The sequence below is a fragment of the Brachyistius frenatus genome, unplaced genomic scaffold (genome assembly GCF_029030835.1).
Source record: "Brachyistius frenatus isolate BFR_SWC_R1_liver_20210118 unplaced genomic scaffold, ASM2903083v1 Contig_75, whole genome shotgun sequence".
Taxonomy (NCBI): Eukaryota; Metazoa; Chordata; class Actinopteri; family Embiotocidae; genus Brachyistius; species Brachyistius frenatus.
The window spans coordinates 1901578-1928474 of record NW_027210674.1 but is presented as its reverse complement, the minus strand read 5'-3'; the positions used below and the strand labels follow the sequence as shown (position 1 = coordinate 1928474).

The following is a 26897-nucleotide window of genomic DNA, read 5'->3' as shown; positions in this document are numbered from 1 at the left end:
CCTCAAATTTAAATTTTGTTTTAATGAATTCATTTGAAGGGTCAATTTAATTTAAAGTTTTTAAATGTATTTCTTTAAATTTAGGAGGGATTGGAAATGTGAGGAATTTTGTTTTTTTAGCCTGTACTTCATATCTTTTGAAATGAAGTGAGCTCCTCCTTTCCTCCGAGGGAACATTGTTTTCACTAAATATTCCTTTAGAAATGCATTATTACATTTTCTGTGTAGGAAGTCAACATAATCAATATTTAAGTTTTGTAATTTAAGTGTTGGTGTGTTATCTTTAATTTTTTTTTTAATGAAAGATAGTTCTTGTCCACGGAGTTAAAATTCAGTGGATTTTATTTTGAAGTTCTTCGCCCGGAAGTGTCCTCGTAGGTCTGTTTCGTCGAACCTTCATTGTCCTCTGCGATTTCAAGCTGTGAGCAGTTCGGACAGCTTCCAGTGAACCAGCGCTGTTTCATCATCGGAGGACCCAACTTGCAGAACTTGTAATCATTGCGTCTCTTTGTCGAACCGGACGGTGAGTTGTTATCGGGAAGAAAACTGCGTTTAAACTTGCTGCGTCATTCCGAGTTAGCGCCTCGTGGTTTTAGCTCCGTTAGCCGCCGCTCGAGGAAAGTGCGCGGGATTCAGACCGGCGAGTCAAATAGCAGCTTTTGAGCAACTTCAATAAGATGGACTGTGGCACTTTTATTTGTATCTGTTGACGTTTTGTTTGATGCAGCAGAACATCCAGCAGGTTAGTCAAATTATATCAACAGCGAGGTGTCGCGAGAACAACCAGGGCCTCGTTCGCCAGCTAATAAAAAGGACACTTAAAGTTGATCTTTTTTTCTTCTTTTTTTTCCCCCGAGTTGCATTAAAATGCAAAACTATTGTTACGGCGGGACGATTTTGTAACGTTATATTGAAATATATGAATCACGGCGCATTCACTGTGACGCGTCATTAAACGCTGCTGGGCCTAAACTCAAGCAACACGTTGGGAAAACGTTTAGCCAACACACACACACACACACACACACACACACACACACACACACACGTCGTGCAGTATGTGATCAAATGAAGGATGCTTTCACTACTTATTGCAACACCACAGTTTGGAGGTTACCAGATATTAAATGACAGCTGATTTGCAGCCAATGACAGTTGTTCAGCTTAAAGCGTTTCTTCTCTAACTACAGAACAAAGTGTGCATGTGAATATGTAGTTTGACTATTTGCTGTTTGGATGTTTGTTCTTGAAAGTTTACAAATGTCAACGTCAGATTTCTCTTTGAATACGATGTAAACATCCCCGTTTGTTTTATAAAGCTTCCTGCTTGGTGTGTTGCTGCTGTTGTTCAGTAACTGCTGAAAGCCTGTGCTGTGCTACACTGACTGAAATGTGTTAAATGAATCACTGAATGGTTTTTTTGGGGCTACAACAATGCAATGGTGTATTTGTCTTTGTCTCCACAGGTCAGCCGTTACCAGATCTCCTCTGGACAGCCTTCTTGCAGTCTCAACAGTCTCCACAATGATCACCAGAAGAAGAGGCCGCGCTATGAGCCACGCAGACGTGCAGTCTGTGGAGGTCGAAGTGGTGGATGAAACCGCGGAAGATCTCCCGAGTCCATCCGAGGGGTTCCCGGGTGACGTCGACGCCGCAGAAATCGAGCTGGACGACCTGTTCGGGATCGAAGACTTAAAATGGACTCTGGAAAGAGACTCTTCGTCCCCCTTCTTTGATATGGAGCTGGCCGATCTGGACGTTTACAGCGGCAGGGACCACGACTCCGGGCTCGAAGCTTCGACCGCCTCGTCTCCCGACAGACTGTCGTCTGACTCGAAGATGAAGATCAGACAAAGCCTTTCGAGCCACGTGATCAACAAAAACGCCATCGCCGCCCGATTGAATCGTCTCAAGAAGAAAGAATACGTCATCGGCCTGGAGAGGAAAGTCGGCGTCCTGTCGACGGAGAACGGCTCGCTCAAGAAGGAAAACTCTCAGCTGACTAAGCGGGTGGAGGAGTTGGAGGATGAGACCAGGTACCTGAGGGCTGTGCTGGCCAATGAGAGCATGTTAGGCCAGATCTTGTCCAGGCTGAGCGGTGTGAATGGGATGAAATTATCTTCCTCGCTTTTCCAGGGGCCCGACTCAAACGACCACGACTATGCCTTGCCCAGGAAGCGTGTGAAAGTGGAGGAGAAAGAGACATCTGGCGGCGTGTGCCTGCATGTGGACAAGAACCACGTCTCAGTGGAGTTCTGCACTAAATGTGCTCAGAGCGCGAGCACGTCGCTCAAAATGTAGGGTCAAGTACTTCTCTCTGTTTTCCAGATTTTGAGGCTGAGCTCGATAAGGCTCAGCGTACTGAACTTGTTGAGGGTGGAAGAACACTGTTGATAGTTAAAATTACCTGCAGGATGTGCATGTGTGGTTTTTTTTGTGTGTGATGCTGGATTGCGTACACGTTACTGCTAAACCTTGTTGACAGTTTCTTCTAGGTAATGGTTGATCCACCATGCGGGCTGAGTGGCTTTCTGAACACCTTTACCTGCTTGACTCCATGGTAAGGATCGAAAAGAGAAAAAGACTTCTTCTTCTTGTTGTTATTGTTGTTGTTGTTGTTGTTGTTGTTGTTCACAGGCTTCAGCGTCCAGCAGCAACTTCAGTATTCTCTGTACACTTATTGGATTTAAAGTACTTTACTCATTTCTTTTTGTTGATGGATTGTTATAGGAAATGATTTGATTTTAGTGCAACTAAAGCGTTAAATCTAAGTATCCTGAATGCTAAAATATTAATATGATGGTAAGGGTCCACAAAGAGTGATCTCAAATCAGTTGTCAAATTGGAAATGCAAAAAAATCCACTGGAAAAGACACGTTTATATTTTGCTTTTGATACTAATGGATCTCTTTGTGAACCTGCACCACTGTACGAAAGAATACTTTCATTTAGCGCCACCTATTTTTCTTTATGCTAAAGTGGATTCTGCTGGTGGAAGGGGAAGAGGCTGGACAAGCTGCTGCCAACGTGGCCTGCTATGTTTTTTAAAAGGTAGTATCGGTAACAAAATGGTAAATGTGATTTTTTTTTTTTTTGTTGAATTTTACCAATCCATTCTACACCTGTAGCTGTAGATCCTGTCAGCGAAGCGCTTGCCGCATCTTTGTGGGCTGACTGCAGCTGCTCTATTACTCTGAGCAACGCTACCCGAGGCTTAGCAGTCTCGTGATAACGGCTTGTATATATTTATACAATGGAATGTACACTAAATGTACTCCAAAGGATTTGCCAGCTTTGATCAAGTGTATCTAAATGTAAATGTGTATATAATTTTCAACACGTATTGTTTAAAGGAAAATGGCCTTTGAGAAATGTTGGACAAAATAAATCATATTTTCAGTACGTTTGAGTTACAAATATTTACTGAGTCTTGTTCTGTACTGTTGATATTAATGCCTCTCTTTTTCTCTTTCTGAACAGCAAGCTCTCTGCCGATAAACTGAACATTTGGGTCAAGTCTGGTAAAGGTTGTCAAACCAAATGACCGAGAGCTCATTTGATGGAAGTACAAAGCACGCGGTCGTAGGGCCGCAGGGTTTAATCATGCTGCCCGTGTTTTAGCCCATTTACTTCAAACCGTTGACACTTCATACAACAGCGTCAAGCTTTTTAAACTTTTTTTAATTTTTTTTTTAAATTTTTTTTTAACAACCCCGTTTCCAAAAACGTTAGTATTGTTTAAAATGTAGATAAAAACAGAATGTCGCGACATTGAATTGAAACTAGACCAAAAACATCACCTCAAATATCCAAAGTGAGTAATTGTTTTTTGAAAAAAAAATATGCTCATTTTGAACAACACTTTTCAAGGAAGTTGTGACAGCGGTTTATTTAGGTTTATTTCCTCTTCACTCTGTAAACGTCTCGGGACTGACGAGAACAGTTGCTGGAGTTTTGAAAGTAAATTGTCCCGTTCTTTCCTGATTGTAAGATTTCAGTTGGTCAACAGCCTCCTTTTATTTATTTTTCTTTTCATGATATGCCAAATATTTATAATGAGTGACGGATCAGGACTGCAGGAGGCCAGTTTATCACCGTATACTACGTATCCACGCCGTTGTAATACGTGCAGAATAGGGCATCGTTTTGCTGAAATAAGCAGCTCCTTTCTGCAAAACACGTGTACATGTCGTTCGGCATTAACGGTGCCTTCTCATGTGCACGTTACTCATGCATCCCTGTAGCTTTTCAACTGCGCTGATAACAAGCTGGATGGTCCCATTCCTCTTTAACCCTGGGGACTCGGTGTCCATGTTTTTGATTTGGCCGACCACAGAACAGTTTTCCACTCCGCCTCGGTCCGTCTTAAAAGAGCCCAGAGGAGGCGGCGAGGTTTCTGAATCATGTTTATATATCCTTTCTTCTTAGTAGAGGTTTTTTTAACCGGCATTCGTTGATGCAGCAACAAACCTTTCACCGACGATGGTTTTCAGATCTGTGTGTGGTTTCCACTGCAGCTTTGTGTCGATATTTAATGCAGTGCCATCCGAGGGCACAAAGATCACGGCCAGCCGGTATTAGTTTTTCGGCCTTCTCCCTTGTGTACGGAGATTTGTCTGAATTCTCTTAATCTCTTCATGACTTTATGGATTATGAAATCTCCAAATGATTTGCCTTATTACATTGAGGAACATCAATCCTAATTGTTGCACACTCCAGATTCTCCTGAGATGCTCTTTTCATGCTACTTATCTGTTGCCAGTTAACAGTTGTAAGACGTTCCACTATTTTAGCGATACGCAACTTTTCCAGTCTTTTGTTGCCCCGGTTCAAAATAAGCATATATTTTTCACAAGACAATAAAAGTTCTCACGATCAACATTTTGTATTTTTGGTCTATATTTAATTGAACATGGTTTTACAAATCTTAGCATTGTTTTTTTTTTAAATTTTACACAGCATCCCAACTGTTTTGGAAACTGGGTACTAAAAGTTGACCGGGAGTGTCGGTCCACTTCAGCTGGGCCGAGCACACTTGTTGTTTTTTAGTTCCACTGGACGGTAAAAGAAGGCACCGCTTGCAAAATGTCATTCTCACTCCTGCGCTCCTATTTTTCTCATCAGTGCAGAGATGATGCCGTCGTTATGAAGAAGCTGCGAGCCGCGGCTGTTTTTGTGTACAGATCCAGATTTCGAGACGTGCGTGTTAGGACGTGCTTATTTCAGAGAGTCGGATGGGAAATGAATCGTGCTGCTGTCTGTTAAACATGAAGCAGCAGCAGCCTGGACGCTCAGCTGATCACAGCCACTCTGCTCGTGTCCAAAATGTTTTTAGATCTCGGAGATCGGTGTAAACATGACACCTGAATATTTAAAACCAAGCTTACACATGTTGGCTGGTTAGATATTACAATAAGGACAAAAAGGCTGATGATAAATTTTCTTTCAAAAACATGACACACACTTTCATGTCTGAGATTCCCATGAACCGCCGTGATTTTTCAAAGCAATCAACGCGCTCGTCTTCTCATCTGAAAATCAGGTTTTAAATCAAGTTCATTTCCGTGCGTCGCTGAAACGAAGACCACGTCTTCTAACTTCATGTTTGTGCTTAACCAGAAGTATTTGGGCTAAAACCGGTTCAGACCAGTGATCCTCTGAGACACGACACAACTTCAAACCATCCATTTCAAGATTAGCAAAGAAACCATCACGTCATGTCATCAGCCTAAATGCTTGACAGTGTAACGTTCATAAACACCAATAAACTGCTGAGTCGCTGTGGGAACCGAATTGTGCTTTCCATCTCTCAATATGCTGCGTCAGTATTCATATCGTCCACTGGACAGAAATGTTTCATGGCTGTTAGTGGAGCTGGAAGACATTAGTTCGGCCTCTTGTGAGAGATGAAGTGTACCAGCTGTTTTAATCTTTGACACATTAGTGGAAATGTCATACTATTTCTTTCTATATTTATTTTACATTTCTTTTAGTACGTACTGCAGCTATCCATAAAAAGTATGTAGTATGTGCACAATAGTGATGAACTTTCATCTAAAGGCATCTTGAACTTTGACCTCTTGGTCACATCGTTAGGGACGTTTGTAGTAAAAAAGAAAAAGGATGTGATTTGGAGCGAGTATGCTTCTTTTTAATGTAGGACATCCTGGTACTTTTGGATCACTACATTTAACACGCTATGTACTTGCGTATTAAATAGTGTGATTGTATGAATACTGGTTTTAGTTTGCATTTGAAGCTGCAGCAGTCAGCTGACCAGCAGCCGCTCGGACTGATTTAGTGCAGCTTTTCAGTCGGGGTTCACTTCCATCACATTTAGGAGCGCTTTAGATGTGAAGGTGGAGAGCTCTGCATCCTTCTGTCACGGTGGAGGTTTCAACTCGCACAGATACACAAACAAGAATGCGTCTAAAGTGGTAAAGAGTTGACAGGGTGTTTCTACAGAATACATGTTGGACATGAGATGTCCCCGCTCACAGCCGGTGTACAGTACAGTGAACCCTGGTTTTTCGCGGGGGTTACGTTCCAAATAGAAACCGTGATAGGCGAAATCCGTGAAGTAGTAACCTTTATTTTACAACTGAAATAGATAGAACTGGACATTAAATATATCTACGTTACATATAGTCGTAATGTGATTTCAATGCACAATGCAAATCCGTGAAGCAGCGAGACCGTGAAAGGTGAACCGTGTTATAGCGAGGGTTCACTGTATATGTACTGACATTTGTTATCACAGATATTTGGACCCGTCAGAAAGGAAAACGGATCAAATCAGATTCCAGTAAGGTTTCACTTCCCGACACGCTGCTGCTGAAAGAGTCGGTTCACATCAGAAAATGAGGTGACGGCTGAATGCCATTTAACGGCTTCATGTTCAGGGTCCTGGTATTGTGCTGACTCACCGCCATGAATTACAGGGACACTGAGTCCTCATTTTATTCCTACAATGTTAAAATAAGTGAGCAGGGTAAGACCTAAAAGTCTTAATTCCAGGCCCCAGTAACCACGGTAACGAGTATGTGCTTTTAAACGGGTTTGGCTCGTTGAGGTGCGGTTTACGCCAAGACGTCACCTGCACTGGAAAATACAGGAACACGTCAGCTTCATCCAGCGCTGCTGCATCAACCCGACGTTTTCACGGGAGACTAAAAATAAGAAAATAAAACGTCACTCAGTTCCAGTAAACCACATCAGGAATGACAGGGACAGATGTTGGGTATCTACAGACGTTTACTTAAAGCCTAATCTGTTAAGGCCCGTATGTCATTGTAAAAAACAAACAACAACAACATCTGAGGCTTATAAGCCTTATAATGGTGTTGTTTTGTGTGTATGTGTTGTTGTTTTTTTTGATAAACTAAAAATCAAAACACAGAGGAGAGGAAGGGTGAGGACGGCGCCCCAAAACCACTGGAGGTGTGCTGACGCAGAACTTTTCAAACTGAAACATCAGTTATCAACATGAATCCGCAAAATGTTTTCCTGCATGTAGTTGGTTTGAAACACACAAGTCACCATAAAACCAAGGAGGAGCTTTTAGAAGACCTCAGAGTCCGTTTCGACCCAGAACCTTTGTCTTTTTCACAGCTGCCATCTGCTGGCACATTTTGGTAACACAGATTTAACTTTGCTGGCAGCAAATGAACGTGCTGGCATCTACCATCTCATCATGTCTGCTGTGAAAAGGCCTGAGGAAGACAAACATCGAGACCTCCAGCTGTGATTTTTATGAATGAATAAACCCACATTCATTCTGCAGCCTCAGAGACACACTTCACTTCGGTTTCCTTCTGATGAGAAGTGCCTCTTTTCTCTGGTTTTAAATGGAAGCACAGTTTTTGCATCAGCGAGAGAACAAACAACACAAGACCACACAGACTTTGTCAAAGTTATTATTGTAGAATACTTTGATGTATTTTTTCTTTCATACAGACAAAAGGTGTTGGACTTAATTCCCATTAAATTCTCTTAGATTTCCATACAGATTTAGTCTACAGTATACAGGTGTGTTCTTTCTCATATATAGATATTTATTCGCTTAAATAACAGGCAGGTAACTCTTTAATATATTCAATAGTCTTTATGTTTTTTTCTTTTTTTTGGTCTTTTTTTCATTTCAGCACAGTTAAGGCTGCATTTTCTGTCTGCAGAACAGCACTGCGTTGTGCAAGAAGGGGGACCATTCCACACACAATATTTACAACAGTATGTATAATGAATAATGTAAAACCTTAATTCCTCCCCGTCGTAACATGGCAGTAAATACTTCGTGGCAGATCTTAGAGGGCAGCCTAAACAATGCACGGACGCGCTGCACTTCTGCGGCCTCTAGTTCTGCATCGCCCTCCAGTTCTCCGTCCTCCCTTGGTCCCCACTTTGTCCAGTCCTTTAGATCATAATGAGGTACGTTTTGTATCTCCTGTTCCCTATTTACAGAGTGGCGTCTCTGGTCTTAAGAGACTGTAAGCATCTCCACACCTCTGCACACTTCAGGGGCTGTTCAATGGACAGAAAACACAGCCCTCAGAATATGCTCAGGAGAATGTGCAACTGTCTTTTTCCATCAGTGGGAGCACCGGTGGAGAAAATTAATCATAATAATAATCATAATAATATACAAGCGCTTCCATTTTGTTGTTCCTCTCTTTACAAAAAACAATAGGAGTAAAATAAAGAAACATCCCCCAAAAAAAGAAGAAAAAAAGAAAGTGTAACAGGAACATAGTACCTGTAAATCAAAGATGCACATGTGCACATTTGGGCGATCTGTACAGTAGTGGTGCAGTTTTATAATTTATAATTTTGATAAATATATTATTTTTCACATTGTGTTTTGCCTTCTGTGAAACTGTCTCACAACATCATGATGTAACGTGGCTGGACGGATGAACAGAGATGGCTGGAACTGGACAGTCAAATGTTACACCTGTGTGTGTGTGTGTGTGTGTGTGTGTGTGTGTGTGTGTGTGTGTGTGTGTGTGTGTGTGTGTGTGTGTGTGTGTGTGTTTCTGTATTCTGCAGAAAGCACGGATGCAGCCGTGCTCAGAGGTGCTGTAATAGAACAGGTTAGACTTTAACAGGATATGTGAGAGTGTGTGTGTGTGTGTGTGTGTGTGTGTGTGTGTGTGTGTGTGTGTGAGAGAGAGAGAGAGAGAGAGAGAGAGAGAGAGCTAAATAGAGCAGATGTGGAGAGATATAGCACACAGAAGTGACAGTAGCCTAAATGATTTACCAACACATAAAGAGTGACATTAATGATACCAAATGCATGCTTCAAAACAGACAGACCGATACAGTGTCACCCCCCGCCCGCCCGCCCGCCCGCCCGCTCCGACGGCTCGGCTCGGCTCGGGTCGGGTCGGGTCGGGTCGGGGTAGGCGACGATGATGATGAGCATTCAAGAAGACAGAATTCTGTACAGGTAGGGGTGTTCCCAGAGAGCCCTGCGCGCATCCTGAAACAGAACTAGCAGGACAGACATGTCAGCATCCCTATCCGGCTCCCTTCCCGGCCCTACGGCCGCGTGCAGGCGTCGACACGGCAGTCTGTTGCATAATGTCTGCCCATTTCACCTTCCTCTGCACCAGTTGATATCTCTGGGGGAGTCGACTGAGGAGCGGGTAGGGTGGAGGGGGTGAGGGTAGGGTGGAGGGGGTTGCATTGCTTTGCGGTGTCACGCTTCCGAGGCAACATGAATTTAGCGGTACACCCACAACCTGGTTGGAGCGCGAGGACACTAGGAGGGCGCTCGCGCACCCAGTCTGGAATGTGATGCGGTCGTTTGGAATGTACGCTGCATGGAATGTGGTGGGCGGGGCTACGGCGGAAGGTGGGCGGGGCTACGGCGGAATGTGGCGTCACGAGCGCGCTGCACCCATAGCAACACGGCTGGCTAAGTATTTTTTTTGTATTTTTTTCGTTTTGTGGGTGTTGTTTGTTGTGGAGGTGGAGGTGCAGGTGGAGGTGCAGGTGGAGGTGGAGGTGCAGGTGCACTCTCATGTGGTTATGTTTTGGCCGCTAGAAGAGAAAGTGTCTTAACGCTTTGGTCAACATTTTTTGGGGAAAATACGTTTTATTCGCTTACTTGCCGGGAGTTTGTTAAGGACACTGATTTGAGCATAAAGACAGGAAACGGGGGAAATCTGCCCAAATGAAGACTCACAAAATCTTTCAACGAGCTCCTCCAAAGCTCACTAATTAACAAATTCCTTCTAGTTTTGATTAATTCCTTTTAATCCAGAAATCATCCTCCACATAACCCTCCATAATAGTTTTTTCCCCCCCAGTTGGACCCTTTGGGGCCTCTGGAAAAAGCACTCAGTTAAACTTTTCTTTGTTACTTGAGGCTTTGAGTTTGAAGAAACCAAACACATTTTCATTTTTTGTGTGTGTTGAAAAATGAATAAAATGTGATATTAAATTGGGTTTCTTAAATCTTAATAAGATCATGTGACGTTACAGCAGCACATGTATTCAAATTTCTGCGCTGAAGTTTTGTTGTATTGACTACATGCTGATCTTACAGCACTTTTTATACAGAACGACATCTGAGGGGTTGATATCATATGTCCATGCGATTATATACCTGTTTCACGAGTGTGTTTTCCTAAAGTGTCAGATTGTTCCTTTCAGGTATTCCCAATCAACAAACGAGATCGTGATGACGGGGAGTCGCCGAGGACGTGACACGTGAGCTCTCGTCGGTCGTACCCGTTAGATGCGACCAGACTTTGGGCCTAAAGCGACAACCGAACACTGACATCGGAGACGATGTGTTTTTTTTCCTATGGGATCGAACGATGGAACAGATGGAAGGAACCGATGTCTTCGTCCGCGGGGGAGGAAGGGGGGGGGGGGGGTTGCGTGAAAGAGACGACCCCGATGGCACGTGAGCAGGAGCGGCTTTGAAGTGAGTGCACGTTAGTTTTAAAGGGCCATCGCCTGTGCATTGCGTGTTTGATGGCATTTTAAAGGGTTAATGCTTCATGAAGCGTTCAGCTTTTTTCCAAAAAGAAAAAAGCCGAGACACAAACACACGAACGCCAACAAAAGACCGAAAAAAGGACAAGACGAGACCAAAATGAGCAAAGGAGGAACAGCAAGAGAGAAGACGATGGGACACGTAACAGAAATGAAGAGGCCGGAGGAGGACGCCCCCCCTCACCCGGGCGTGGTGGCCTCGGTTTCACCGGACAGACTCAGGAGGCTGTAAATTAGGTTTGTGCTGTATGGTGGGGAGGGGGGGGGGGGCAAACATGTGAATGCATCCAAATCAACATGAGATCCCACACACACTGTATCAGCTCAGAGCAGAGCAGTGTCACAGGTCATGTGGACTTATGGGGTGGCGTTCAGGGACCGGGGGGGGGGGGGGGGGTCACAAACAGTGATGGACGTGAAGAGTTCTGTGTCGTCGCTTCCCCAAACATTCAAATTATATATAAATATACGTATACTGTATATATATGTGTCCCCTCCATCTTCTAGTTGTTGTTTTTTTGCAGCCATTCTTATTTACTATTAGTTTAAATGAACAGCGTCTTTGTTTGCAATTTGTCTGTTTTTGTTACATTTTTGTCCATTTTTTTTTCCAGAGGAGACAAGACAATACAACACACACTGAAAGAGAGAGAGAGAGAGAGAGGGGTGAAAGAAAAAGAAACAAAACTTCAGAGAGAGCGAGAAGAGATAAATAAAGTGAAGTAAAAGAAATGAATGAGCACCATTATGTTGAGAAAGAAGAAACGAAACAGAAACAGAAATGGAAATGGCAGAAGTCTAGTTAAAGCTTTAACAAAGCGTTTCACTTATATCGCAAGCAAAGTAGTGACTTTAAAGTGGCTGTAGAGTCGAGCCAGATAAATGGTGGCGGGGGGGTGGGGGGGAGGGTGGTGGTGGTGGGGGGGGGGGTGGCAGGTCGGTAGGTGACAACAACACTAATGATGAACACCAATAGAAACAGAGTGAGTCAGGCTCCATAGCCACATGGCCCCCGTTCTGCTGAAGCGTTGAGGGATGTGGCATTTTTCTGGATGATGGTTGATGGTACCCCCCCCCCCCCCCCCCCACACACACACACACACACCCTCCCCACCGTCGCTCAGGACAACGCAGCGGAGGCAGACCTGTGCGTGTGTGTGACGGGCGTACGTGAGGTCGAGTGGGGCAGGGTTGTGTGGTATTCCTCGGAGGGGGGGAGGGGGGGAGGCGGGGAGTCAGACCGAGAGGGCTGGAGAGCAAGGGGCAAAGGGAGGGAAAAGTCGCAATGTTCTCAGGGAGCTGTGAGCAGAAGTCTCCGGCCATTGTCCACTCCCTCCTTCGCTCCCTCCTTCGCTCCCTCCTTCGCTCCCTCCTGTGAGCTCGTCGTCAGGGAGATCGGATGAAAAATGTCATGTGTGTGTCCTCAGCCCTCTCGTGCACTCACTCTTTCCTCCCCCTGCCCCTGAGAGCCCCCCTCTCCCCCTTCCCCCCTCTCGGCCCACGTCCAACACAGTTATAAGGAAGTCTCCACGCAGTAGAGGTGGGCCAGGTGAGGGGCGGCGGCTTTCACCGGCTTGTCCCTGCCGTGATGGTTGTGATGGTGTTGGTGGCGGTGGTGGTGGTAGTGGTGGTGGTGACGGGGGCTCCGGGCTTTGGTGCTGTTTTTGTTGCCGTGGGTGACCGTTGAATTGATGCTGCTGCTGCTGCCGCTGCTGCTGTTGTTGTTGTTGTTTCGGTTGCACGGGGTCACCGGGAGACTGTACTGGCGGTAGGGACGGGTGGGGCGGTTGCGGGCCGGGGGCGGAGGCTGGGCGGGAGGGGGCGGCGGCTTGCGGAGGGCCGGGTGCAGGTGCTGGTATCTGCTGAGCTCTGATTCGTCGTCCACGTCAGTGTCGTCGATCAGCGGGATGTTGTGGATGAGGTCGTTGATGAGGAACTCTGGGTGGGCCATGAAGTTGTGGATGGAGTTGCGGGATTCCGGTTTCTCCCGGCCCTCGTACAGCGAACTACGGAATGCTTTCACCACTCGCATCTGACAAAGAGACGAGGAAGACGAGGGAGAGATCACAAGAAAGAGAGAGCAAAAAGTCAGACGTAGGGAGGGAAAAGAGAGATCAGGGAAACCCAGAGACAGACAGGTTTGTGTCCTCCAGCAGACAGACTGACAGACGGACACACAGGGCCAGGTGGCTCCGGTTAACCTCCACGGAAAATAACTTGTCATCATCACATTGGGTTGTTTTTCTTCTCTGAAACGTTTTGACTCCAACTTGTTCTGAAAGCTGGAAATAATCTTACTGGCTTGATTACACTAAAAGGGGCGGGGCCAAGAGCGCAACAGTCATTTGGAGCAGAAGAAATATTTTGACATTTCATTTAATTTCTTAAATTAAGTTAGATGATTTGATTGATACCACTCTCATGTCAGTGGGTTCAATAAGATGAAGCTAGTGAACAGTAATCTCAGATGAATAGTTAAATATTATGTATATTCTATAGTATCTTAAATATTATGTATGTTCTATAGTATGTTAAATATGTTGTATATTCTATAGTGTTAAATATTATGTATATTCTATAGTATGTTAAATATTATGAATATTCTATAATGTGTTAAATATTATGTATGTTCTATAGTATGTTAAATATTATGTATTTTATATATTATGTTAAATATTATGTAGACTCTAGTGTTAAAAATAACACACTAGTGTGTTAAATATTATGTATTTTATATATTATGTTAAATATTATGTAGACTATAGTGTTAAAAATAACACACTAGTGTGTTAAATATTATGTATTTTATATATTATGTTAAATATTATGTAGGTTCTATAGTATGTTAAATATTGTGAATATTCTATAATCTGTTAAATATTATGAATATTCTATAATCTGTTAAATATTATGTAGATTCTATAGTATCTTAAATATTATGTAGATGTTATAGTATGTTAAATATTATAAATATACTATAGTATGTTAAATATTATGATTTTATATAGTATGTTAAATATTATATATATTCTACAGTATGTTAAATATTATGAATATTCTATAGTATGTTAAATATTATGTATATTCTATAGTATGTTAAATATTGCGCTACAGTCAGATAGCTTATCTTAGCATAAAGACTGGACGCAGGGGGAAACCGTAAGTTAATAAAGAACGCCAACTAACCTCTAAATCTCACTGACATGTCACATCTCATTTCTTGAATCTGTACAAATACTGAAGGGTGAAAATAACAGGGTGAGTTTTTACAGATGTTTATATAAGATTCTTGTCTTGGCATCACCATGAGATTGCAGAGGAGTCTCCACAGTTATAATACGGTAAATGTTTAGCTTGAAGGCACCAATATTGTCCATCTGAACGGGAGGTCGAGAGGTTGAATTAATCTATCCCCATCCAGACAGTCTTTACGCTATGACTCACTACTTCTTTAAGTGGTTAAATGGTCTTCTTCATCACAGAGATGATAAAAGGCCAACTTGGGTCGATCATTTCTACTAGTTTGTTGTATGTTAAGCAGGAGCCATGTTTAGGCACCACAACTTGGATAAATGGGATTTTTTTTTTTTGGAGTTTAAAACAACTTGATGACTGCTCAGACTGGATATTTTGGGATGAGTTTGGGACTATTATAAAACTTAATCCAAGCTGGTGTGTTATTCTTTTAGGAGGCCGATGGGCTTTGACCTCACTTATGCTCCACAAGGTGCTTCATTCAATTTGAACATACTGATGGCACTTCTCCAACTTTGTAATTACATTACTTGTAACCTTGGTAACCCAATATCTTGACTAATTCAGGCTAGACTCAGCATCCACGTGATCCTGTGTGTCTCCAAACAGACAATAGTGACAACAAAATAAAACAAAGTGTTTGAAAATGAGTTGACTGATGACATTTTTTTTTTTTTTTGTCAGTTCTCAACAATCAGACCTCACAAGACGAGAGCATCCAGTAGCCACAATCACAAAGACCACAGAAGCTGCAGACGCTGTGAACCATTCACACACCGTACATGTGTGTGTGTGTGTGTGTGTGTGTGTGTGTGTGTGTGTGTGTGTGTGTGTGTGTGTGTGTGTGTGTGTGTGTGTGTGTGTGTGTGTGTGTGTGTGTGTGTGTGTGTTGGGGTGGTGACACACTATGTGTGGGGGAAACACTCATACCTCAGCACACTGGATCACATGCATGCACACACAGATGAGGATGGTTGTTAGGCACAGATGGAGAAGAAGCAGGAGTGGTGAGTGCATTAGTTTAATGTAAATAAAATAAGATATTGGCAAGAACCTATAGCAGTGACCACACACACACACACACACACACACACACACACACACACACACACACACACACACACACACACACACACACACACACACACACACACACACACACACACACACACACACACACACACACACACACACACACACACACACACACACACACACATAAACAACACACAAACATGCATGAAGCATCGGCGTAACTGAGTGAAACAGCAACTGAGGTGTCTCCACATCGTGCGGCCTGAAGTCTGCATGCATCAGACAGTTGTCAGTCATGGGTGCTGTTTGTTAAAGAAGTAGTTCATACACACAAAAACACATCAGCAGCCAGACAGTAAATCAGTCAGTCAGCATCTCCATGCACACACACACGCACACACACGCACACACAAACACACACACAGACTCATGCACATGTGCAAAGCGCTCTGTGGCCATGCAGCAGTGAGAAACAGAGGAGAGCAGAGTGATTGAAATAATGATGATGCTGATGATGAAGTTGCTGCGGGATATATATATATATATAAAAAAAAAAATCTTGCAAAACAGAAAAGTGACATCACAGAGAATCAGCAGGTTAGAACAGTGTGTGATTGGTTAGATTACTGGAAACAGAAGGTGATTGGTTCAAAGGCTAGAGCGCAGCTCGGGCGTCAGCCCCGTCACACACACAGAGGCAGCCAGGTCATGCTGAATCAGATCTTTGTCACTTACGCTCTCTTTCTGTCTCTTTCTCTCACGCACACACACCAGAGTGATGTCTATGAGTGTACTTCAAGGTGCATTATGCAGTGTATGGTGTATGCGTGCATAAACACATTCCTTTGCCATGGCAGTTGGTCCATGCACCCTTCCCCCAAAGCCCAAACAGAGGAAAATAAGAAGCATGAGCTCAAAAGAAACAAGAGACAGTTCAATGCAAGTATACTGACAGGCAGAGGCAGGCAGAGCCTTACATAGAGACAGTTTGGTCGAATGAGATCAACAGAGGAGAAGCTTTATGTCGACTGCAACACCGACTTGGAGTCCAAACAGTGATTATGAGAGGTGGATGGTCGAGCAGCTGAATGGAGATCAGTGCTGCAGTTGGCCAAACTAGAAAGGGTCTCTATATATGACTCTGGCTCATATGACAGACTGAGAGACAGACAGACGTACAAACAGACGGTCAAGCAGTAGGTTCAGTGCTTATCTGTTTTTCCAAAGAGCCTGTCAGACAGTAGAAAAGCACCTCATGCAGACTGAGAAGGTTTCAGGATGTTACTTTCTCACTTCGTCAGCGCTCAGTTTGTTTTCATTTTGTCTCTGTGGAAAGAGTAAACTTTCGAGTATATAACGCCCACAGTGTGACCAGAGAGGCCTGGAGGTCAGGGCACTCCTGTGTTACTCATTTCTCTCAACCGCTTCCTTCTCTCACTCCCTCACTCCCTGTCGGCTCTTTCAGCAGTGCTTGATGGAAAAACGATGATGGTTAAGGTACGAGGAGGAAGTAGGCGCCGGAAGGTAGAGCGGCTGCTGTGTGCAAAACAACTGCTGATGAGAAGAGACTGCAACATAAATACAGGGAGAAGCTGTGAGGTAGATGACTGGTTAATGGCTCCCGTTCCCCACAGTGTGGCCCTTTGATGTGATGACTGAGCTGTTATCCATAGCAACACCTTCCTCAATTCACTGCAGGTACTAGTCACGTCTCCTACTCACATCATTTTGAAGAAGCTGAAGGCTGAAGTCCTCTTTTTGAATATATGAGAAAACTTAAGCAAAGAATTGAGGAGCTGAGGATGGATTCTGAGATTTGGTGTAAACATTATATTCCCCTTCATCTTCCTTGATCAAAGTGAAATCTGAGATTCATCTCTTTACTCTTACTGCAGGTAGTTTAAATGAGGCCAGTCTGAAATGAAAACAAACTGGATCCATAGATCACTTCTAAAGATCTAGAGGGATCACTGGGGTCCGGCACAGCTCAGGTGTATGAAAGGATGAAACAGAGATGTCTATTTTTATCATTCTGATATCTCCATGAAATATTTTTTTATGTTTCCTTCAAATATCCAGGGACTCTTTTCTTACCCAGTGATGATAGATTTGGCTGCAAAAAGTCAGGGAGGTGATGGTGTCGACGTCACAACTTACGCACATCATACTGCATCAGGGCACAGTGCCAAGTCTGAGGGCCGGGTCTGCCTTGCAAAGAACTCTGGGTAGTGGAGTAAAGCTAACTGGACAAGCAGCAGGGAACGGGGAGGGGTCATTTTGTCTTGATGGCACACAAGATAACGCACACATTTGTACTGTGTGTCTGCTGTTCCCACATCCACCTGGTGATATTCTGTATTTGTGGTAATTCACACTAAATCCAGGATAAAGACCAGAACCAACAATGTCACTGTTACTCAGTTCTTTCTGACTTCCATAACTTGTCTGTGGCACCCAGTTTTGAAAATGGGTTTTGAATATAACAACTCCAGGAATAACGTCTAATAGTTTACTAAAACGTGAAGCACTGGTAGTTTTTTAGAAAATGCCATTCAAACAATAGGAAATGTTGCATTTGTTGGGGATTATTTTTTCATGTTAGAGCTGCCACTAAGGCTCACTGCTAAATTGTCTTAGTGGTCAGTTGTAGTGTTGCAGCTGGAAAACCATTTTCCTCCTTAGAGCACCATTACAAAAGAGACCAACCCAGTATCACGGCAAAGCGTGAAATAGACACGTTTTAGCCTGTCTAGGCGTGACAGTTACAGGTTTTGAAAGTGTGAAACTGACATGCAAGTAAATGTCATGTGACGCGTTATCATGTGACAAAAGTCCTGCAACAGAGGCAATAAAGGACATTTTTTGACAGTATTTGTCAGAGATTTCCATGTGGGACGATGATGTTCGAATCCAGGAGGTGATAACATTTCTGTTGGAAAGTTTTCATTTTCCTGTAAACATTAGGTTTCATTTTCATCCACTACAGTAAAACGTGTAAGTGTCACACCTAGACAGGCCAAAGTGTGGCTATTTCACGTTTTTCCATCATACCGGGTTGAAGAGACGTCAGTAAAACTGTTAACAGGACAGGTTTTTTGTATTTTTTATTCCATGACCGTTTTATAAAGGTTGAATTTTTCCCAGAGCCCATAAAACTAAGTCTTCTCTTCCTGACATCATCACATTGTAAAGCCTATGGGCCGAGTGGAAATGCATGGACGGGGTCAGCCGGGAAAACACTAATGTGGAAGCAAACCTCAAAGCTTAAAAAAATGTCTCCGCTCCTTCGCCAGGCAGGCAATCACACTGAAGCGAGTGGGCGGCATCAAGTATTCAGTTCGCATAATACATAAATGAACTATTTTCAGTCACAGATTCAGTGCTACTGAGTTATTTACCTCAGCAGAAGTGGAAGTGACTCTTAAATGTTTAAGTTCTTGTCACACAGTGAACAGTGTGGCTCACTAATGGTTTCTTGGCTATGCTATCGGCGCAGCTCTATTAATGCCAGTGTCATTCCACCACTTTTGTCCAATTGCAAGCTTCAACAACAACAACAACAACTACTTGATGGCTTGCCATTCGGTTTCAGAAAGATTTTCATTGTTCACATTATGAATAATGAAAAGTGACTCCTGTAGAACCACGAGCAGGTCAAGACTTTTACTTTTTAGTGAAATATCTCAACAGCTGTTGGATGGATTGCTATGACATTTGATACAGTTTTTCATGGTCCTTCAAGGACAAATCCCCGTGATTCTGATGGTCCCCTGACTTTCCCCCCAGCACCACAAGCAGGTTAACATTACTAAGACATATCTCAACTTATCAAGATGAATGGGCAAACTTATACTACTACTAAATACTTTATTTTAATAATAGTATAGTAAAGTATATTTTAATATGGCCAAATATCTGCACAGCTTTTTGAAGCTTATTTTCGAATGAATGAGGGATTATTTTCAGATGGACCTCCAGAACACTAATAAGAAGTGACTTTAGCTAACAACACCGAGATAACTGATGGGGAAATTTTCTTCACATAGAATTTCATGAGACGAGTTGAATGGGAGTCTATGGAGTTCGTTTTTTTTGGGCCGACCTTTAGTGGCACCCAGTGGTATTGCAGCTTAAGACACTTTGGCATCGGCCTCATTTTTTTTTTTTGATCTGGAAGCTACGAACACTTTTACATTCAGTCTATTGGTTACACACACATACATACATAACACAATACTTGTTAGTTGGATATATTCATTGTTGCTTCTGGTCTTTCATGGGATTTGATGACATTTAACACCTGACATATCCTTTAAGTAAAATCAAGTCAGAATTTCTGTGAGACTATCTGAATTCTACTTTCTGTGTAAGTCTCAGCTTGCAGCGAAAGCAAACAGGAACCAGAGCAGATTTTATTTGACCGGGCTGCCTCAACACAACATGAAGTCATTCAGACGAGCAGACCTGGGTCACGTCAGATTTAAAGTTAATGCTTGCTCCTCCACGTTCCCTCCTTGTTCCTGTTGTTTGTCCAAATCCATGTGGTTTCTCATCACGGTCTGAATCACACAGAATACAAGTATGTGTCACACTACTGTCGAGTAACAGATTTGGACGTAACAAGCTTCTCGAATTAAGGTAAAAGAATTGAAAAAGCAAGCAATGAGCTGGCAGTGGTGGGAACTGAACCGTAGGTCCATACTTTGTACATCCCTCCTTCCACTTCTTCCACGTATTACTTGTTTTTTTTTTACTTGGCAGCCAATGTTGCAGCTATATCCAGCTCAGAGCAACAATATAAAACATTTTAATATCATATTTTAGTGATGGAGCGAAGGATGTGTTTTCAAAGTACTTTAAACAAAGCCCAGGTAACTCCTAGTGTCTGTGCAGGATGATCACGACAACGAGGTGTCAGCAATGCCGACTCGGGCCTCTCTGTATCTACACCTACAGGTGATGGAGCAACGTGGGGGAGGAGGTCAGCGTGGGATGGGAGGAGGGAAGGATGGACGGAGGGGAGCAAGAAAGGTCAGGAGAAGCAACTGAGAAGAAGGATGAAGACAATCAAATGAAGAGACAGCACAAACGCACACATGCACGCACGCACGCACGCACGCACGCACGCACGCACACACACACACACACACACACACACACACACACACACACACACACACACACACACACACACACACACACACACAAGCACAGGTGCACACACTCACACACACCAACAGAGAAAAACACACACAAGTCAAACTGCGGCTCTCGGAAATGTCAGCGAGGGCACGCACACGTGTAACCACACTTTCAAACAGACGTGCGCAGAACTGACATACAAAGAAATCAAGAGAAAACATGGGGGGTGGTCGCTACTCTAGTCAGGAGATGGGAGGATGACAAAAAGGGATGAGGTAAAGGCCAAAGAAAGGTCCAAAATAAGAGAAAAAGAGATCAAATGAAGAGAAATCTACTAAAGAAATCTTAACAATATACTACACAAGAGCCTGTATTTAGATCTGGTAAAAATCTAAATACCTCTACAAAAGAACAACTCTACTTATGAAGAACAATTCGAAGACACTTCACAGAATATTTCTGCAAACAGGCACCCTGTAATTTCTCGTAAATATAGAAGAAAGAGGAGAGAGAACTGTGATGGAGAGACAGGGTAAAAAAACAGACCGGACAGAGAGAGAAATCAGGACTTTTTGGAGACATCAGGGAGGCCAAACTTGTGACATCGGAGCTGGAAATACTGTTACAGAAATAACCAGTAGACAACAATTGCAGCACCGAACAAAAGTGAGAGGAGCAGAAGAAGTAAAGCAAAAAGTGATAGAGGAAGAGAGAACTGGTTTGTATAACTGTAGTCTGGGAAACATCAGTGTGTTATGGGGCTTTTATACTCGAAGGTTTACAGTTCAGACGATTGAAGAAGCCATATGAAAGCCATTTGGTAATGGGTATGAATTCTATGGCAGTGAAATATAATATTATAGTATAACAGGAGTCACATAATTGTTACGGCATTACTCTATCGTCTTGATTTAGAGAGAGAAAAGAAATGACACCACTCCTTTACGTTAGAGATGTTTACAACAGGGGCCAATCACAGTAACCACGCTTGACCTCATTCACAGACAGGAAATAATACGGTGCAGGAGGAGCTGCCATTCGCTCTCTGAATTTTAGTCCTTTCCTTGTCGGAGGGATAAATAATAAGCTTCTTCTTGCTCCTTTAAACATGAGTCACTTTTATTTATAAGCAATGCTGGACCATTTCTGTCAGGACACCTCAGACAGAGAGAGAACAGCCAGCTGCCTCCCGCACCGACCAACACTCAACGACAAAACAGAATCTGGCCTGGGACTGGGACTGGACCAGACCAGATCAGACCAGAACTACACAGCCGGTCAGGACTGGGTGCTGTTTGAAAGGGAGAATAAGAGAAAAGAACAGAGGAGACGTTGCACACACACGGGCAGCGAGCGAGCCGGAGGGGACACAACCATAGAGAGTAAAATACTGCAGTCCACGTGCCGTGCAGCAGTGTTGTGTGTGTTCGTGTCTATGAATGAGTGTGTGTGTGAGAGAGAGAGAGAAGGTGACTGCGAGTGTGTGCACGTATACGTGTGTGTGTGTGTGTGTGTGTGTGTGTGTATGTGTGTACATGCGTTCGGCGGACTCACTCCCGGGGGCTGGGCTGGTATTGGCTGTTGCAGTGGAGAGAGCTACGTGAGAGGGGGTAGAGATAGTGTTTACGTCGTGGAGCTGACTGAGCACGGAGGAGCGCCGTCTCACTGCTCCCTGAAACGAACCGCTTCGCTTGAACGTGCTCACTACCTCCATCTGCAGGACAGAGACAAAACAGCAGCACTCAGTGAGGGCAGGAAGGTCCGGGCTGAGCCTCTGTGTGGTGTGTGTGTGTGTGTGTGTGTGTGTGTGTGTGTGCGTGTGCGTGTGTGTGTGTGTGTGCATGTGTGTGTGTTGTTATTCCCTTTAAAAATGCTCCTGTCACAGAAGAAATGACAGAAACAGCATTTTAATTCCTTCTGATTGCAAATGTGCATCAGTGGCTTTTTGAATATTACTGACTGAGTCTATATAAGGTTGTGTGCCTGTGTTTGCGTGTGTGTGTGTGTGTGTGTGTGTGTGTGTGTGTGTGTGTGTGTGTGTGTGTGTGTGTGTGTGTGTGTGTGTGTGTATTTGCTGAAAAATTGACCACTTTATGCAAAGACAGGCACTTAAGCAGAGAGAGTGGCCCGTCTCTCTGAGCCTCCTCAGGAGGCTGTTACTCGTGTTGATGCTGTTTTGCTGTCTGAATGTCCGTCCTCACAGACGGCAGCGTGAGAATCAATCAATTAAAAGTAATCGAGCAGCTCAGCAGCCCGCCTACTTAGACTCAGCCTGTACACAAACACTCACAAGTACCACCGCTGCCACACATACACACTCATACAATCCCAGCGTCTCTCCCCTCTCACGATGTTTTTTACGATTTCTAAAATACCACTTCCGGGTTAGAGGAAAGCCATTTCGAGGCGGTTTGAGTGGAACAGAAAAAGTTAGCTAGGTTGGAGAGAGAAAAGAAAATACATGAAGTCATTATGTTTGGCACAATGCAGAAGAACAACACAGACAAGATGAGAGAGACTGACTTTGGAAGAGTAAGAACAAATCAGATGCAGAGCTTAAACTTATTCAAAGAAGAGTTAATAATGCAGCAGAGCTCTTAAAGTAGTTATTTCTTTTCTTTCCAGAAGCCTCTTCAGGGTCATGATACCGGCAGTTCATTTAGCAACAATACCCCCCTTAATAATTTGCATTTCATCATGAAGCACATGGTTAAAGCAGTGCAAACATATGGCATGTATATTCAGATTCTTATGCTCTTTGTGATCCATACATGTTGTCTTTTGAATAATTCCCCATCTGTCTGTAATTGACCTTAAACAAACTGCTCGTGTGTCATGACCGAGTGAAGCTCCTGGTTGACGTGTCTGCATAATATCTGTGTGCGTTCCTGTGAGAGTTGTGGTTATTGTTCTGGGACGTCTGGTCGAACGTTACCTGGGTCTGGATACGGTTGAGGCCTCTGAACCAGAGGATCTGTCCGCGGCGCAGCTCTCTCTCGGCGCAGTCGATCTCCTCCTCGTCCTCCGCCATCTCCTCGCCTTCCTCCTCCCCCGGCTCCAGGCCAAGCCCCGCCTCCTTCAGGCACGGAAGCCGTTCTGTCGGCACCGTGGCGATGACCTGGAAGCCAAGTGTGTTACAGCGTCACGTGACCAGAGGACACTCGTGGTGTGGCGTTAAGCTGAGCAGCTCCGTGCTTCTCCGACTATCATTAACGTGCCGGTTTGGATAAAACCTGATTGTCTCACCTGTCGGTTTCAGAACCCAACAGATCAGAAGTGTTGTTTAAATCAGTTTGAAAATGGTTCCTTAGCCTCACCTCAGGGGAAAGCAGGCCTGTCAGCCTACACTTGTTCAGCACAGTTTGACTCAGCAGGCTGAAGAGCTGCTTACCTGCCCCCAGAGAAGCTCTCCAACTCCCACGAACAGACACCAGAGCCACTGCTCCATGTTGAGAGGGGCGCAGCTGAAGGGCTTCCCTCCCCACTGCACGATCACGATCTGCAGCAGAAACACAGGGAGGGACGTCATCACTGTCTCACACACACACACACACACACACACACACACACACACACACACACACACACACACACACACACACACACACACACACACACACACACACACACACACACACACACACACACACACACACACACACACACACACACACACACACACACAGAAGAGAGGGAGGAACCAGTGCTGCACTATTGCTGTACTGTGAAAAAAACCAACCAACTCCAACAGTCAGGAACCTCCATTTCTTTCCAATCTCAGTGAGGGAATATAAATTGGCATTTTAACAGTAATCTCTGCATTGTGTAAAGAATACACCCGAATGTGTGATGACACATAGAGATGGAGTGTTTAATGATTCATGAGGTCTATATAGCCGTCTTTGTCTCATTTTCACTGGTCATCGGTTTGTGTTAACTCCAACATCAGAACGTCAGGTTCTCCGGGCCGACGTTCATAAAGCTGCTCTGAGTGAACCTTCAGCGTGAGGTAGGCGGCAGCAACAAAACATGAGCATATTGAAGAGAGCAAGATGTTTTCTACTATTTGTGGAGGAAGATTGTGTTATTTCATTTTTCCACAGTCTCACTGTGACCTCATATGTGACAATTATATTATAAAGTGTGCGGTAAACCGGAGCTAGCCGAGATATTAAACAGTGCCTCCAGGATTTCATGGTTTATTTGGTGATTGTTGTGATCAAAAATGTAGTTAGTGATGCAATTTTGGAGTTGAATGTGATTTATTTTGTCACAATCAATAAAAGCTGGAAGGAAGAATAAAACTCTTGAAACTGAACACGTACTGTATGATTAGACGGCGCAGGGACATGTGTCGATTCTCATCTGAAACTAACTACATTCATTATAAACCCTGTCACTTCCTGTTTTGCTGTTTTTGTGAATTAAAATAGATGGTATCTACGGTCCAGCAGCTGGTTCTGACTGCCTTTTTGTTTTTAAAAAACACTCTATTGTTGCACACAAAAAAAGTCATACTTACACTTTGATCAAAATGACTTTTAGCCTTTTTATATAAACCTTCTAAGTTTTATTAAGAACTTTAAGGCTCATAAGTCAATATTTAGGACCATTTCTCAGATGGAATTAATCTATTTAACTTGAAATACTGCACATCAAAAACGGCAATGTTACTGTGAAAGTAAATTTAGATTGTGAGCATGACTGCTTTGATTTATGAGGCTGTGATGGTAAACTGGCTGCGCTGAGATAACGCCTCTTTACTTCGCTGCTTTACAGTTTGTTTTTGTCCTCTTATTCACCCACTCGCACACAAACCAACAGCAACAGAGCTGCCGTTTGGACGAGTCTTTCCAAAAGACACTTCGGCACATGAACAGGAGGAAATAAGTATTAAACCACCAACGTTGCCATCAGTGGGAAACTGAGTCTCCCATTTGAATATAGCAGGTTAGTAACATTATCCCATGACAGATAATACGACTGCAAAATCAGATAGATTATTATTGTGCTCCGCAAAGACCAAAATAACATGTAGAAGATCGGAGGTCCGGGCAGCTTCTTATTCTGCTCACTTCGTAATTCAACACGCAACCTCATTATTCAGAGCGGTTGTTCCACTCCAGATTATGTCGCTGTGTAAAAAGGACACATTAACTGGATATATAAAACTCCTCTGTGTCGGTAATTATTCCATTACAATCTGCATCCTTAACCTTGGCCCACAACAGTACCGCACTCCCATCGGCCTGCATGCCTCAGTGGATGTACCGACAGCCTTTTAAATAGCAACATGATCATTTACACCGCGAACAAGGCTTATCAGTGACACTATCATCTCGACGGCAACCTGCACAGTCATAAATCTCCCCGGGACTACGATATGGTGTATCACATCCAGTAATATCATCACCGTGCAGAGAGGAAGGATCCATCTTTCTCTCTTTCTCTCTTCCACCTGTCTCCAGCTTCCTCCAGTCTTCAGCTCTTTCTACTCTTCTTCTCCAAATCCGTCTGAGCCGTCTCTTCGTCACTTCTCCCCCCTCCAGCTCTCTCCTCTCTTGTATCTCCCCAGAGTAACAGCAAGCGCTGAAGAGCTTTAGAAAATATCCTTCTTCTTCTCTCCCCATGTCTCACTCTCGTCTTTGTTTGCTCGGCTGTGTTTTTGTGTACTCACACTTCCCCTGCTTGGTGCATTTCTTCTGTTTCACCGTGACTCAGTGCAACAAGCAGCGCTAAAGTTTTGCATCGTATTTACAGACTAAGAAGGTGACCACAACACGGCAGGTAATCACCGAAACACGTCTGCAGAAAACATCTCGTATTTTTTCAATTAGACTTTGCCGTTTGGTAAATAATAATTCTTTTATAGTAAAGGTCCATTTAAAAAAAATCTGCACAATCGTCTCCAAGAAAAGAGGAATAATTGATCCAAAAGTTATGTGATATGCAGTTTTACTGAAGCAGGATGCTTTCACAAAGGACAAACAATTATCATGTAATTATGACTTGTTATCTCAAAATCACAAAAAAAACATCTCTGACAAAAACTGTCAGATTTAACGGTCTGTCCTGTTTGAGCCTAAGCAGCAATATGAGCATAAAGTATTTGGGAAAATGCTGCATTACAAGTCTTCACTTGAACAGATGTAAACTTTAACAAGGAACAGGAAGTAGAATGTTGCCATGGAGACATTAAAATGCACTGTGGGCTGCATTTTGCGTCCCATTTTTTTAGTCTGTTTCTTTTTCATTTTTGGAAAACTAAGTATGCCGAATTAGCTTTTATCAGTTTCTCTTTGCTTCATACAGTTGGACGTACTGAACACCATAACTGAGTTACTTTGACACTGAAAAAAAACCAACAGATAGTTTACGGTGCATTATCTCAGTTCTGAGGTTATTACACTTAAATGTTGCTTTGTTGAATCATTATCAGCAGTTTCAGCCTGGTTGGTCAC

The 26897-nt window shown here is 43.5% G+C and overlaps 2 protein-coding genes across 6 annotated transcripts in view; one reads left to right on the top strand and one right to left on the bottom strand.

Annotated features, from left to right (window-relative positions):
- The window catches only part of atp2b3b (ATPase plasma membrane Ca2+ transporting 3b), a 114681-nt gene that overhangs the window by 52083 nt on the left and 35701 nt on the right, over positions 1-26897 (bottom strand). Inside the window, exons 23-26 of one of the 4 annotated variants that reach the window (XM_069708458.1) lie at positions 23828-23935; positions 23372-23554; positions 22064-22150; positions 9982-13036 (exon numbers count right to left, since the gene is read on the bottom strand). In XM_069708458.1, the coding sequence (XP_069564559.1) occupies positions 12518-13036; positions 22064-22150; positions 23372-23554; positions 23828-23935 (897 nt within the window). In that variant the 3' untranslated portion in view covers positions 9982-12517. Of the gene's footprint in view, positions 1-9981; positions 13037-21990; positions 22151-23371; positions 23555-23827; positions 23936-26897 lie in introns of those variants that run through there. The other 3 variants (XM_069708457.1, XR_011311312.1, XM_069708456.1) reach the window with 3 other exon arrangements.
- On the top strand, positions 369-3402 carry crebzf (CREB/ATF bZIP transcription factor). Of its 2 annotated transcripts, none has more exons than XM_069708443.1 (3): positions 369-523; positions 1467-2560; positions 2980-3402. In XM_069708443.1, the coding sequence occupies exon 2, from the start codon at positions 1525-1527 to the stop codon at positions 2299-2301; it is 777 nt and encodes a 258-aa protein (XP_069564544.1). In that variant the 5' UTR covers positions 369-523; positions 1467-1524; the 3' UTR covers positions 2302-2560; positions 2980-3402. The 2 variants fall into 2 exon arrangements, with proteins under 2 accessions (XP_069564544.1, XP_069564545.1); XM_069708444.1 differs by lacking the exon at positions 2980-3402 and having other exon boundaries at positions 1467-2036; positions 2137-2273.

Bases quoted from the DNA above. Each gene is read 5' to 3' on its own strand.
- crebzf (XM_069708443.1), top strand. From the start codon at position 1,525: ATGATCACCAGAAGAAGAGGCCGCGCTATGAGCCACGCAGACGTGCAG.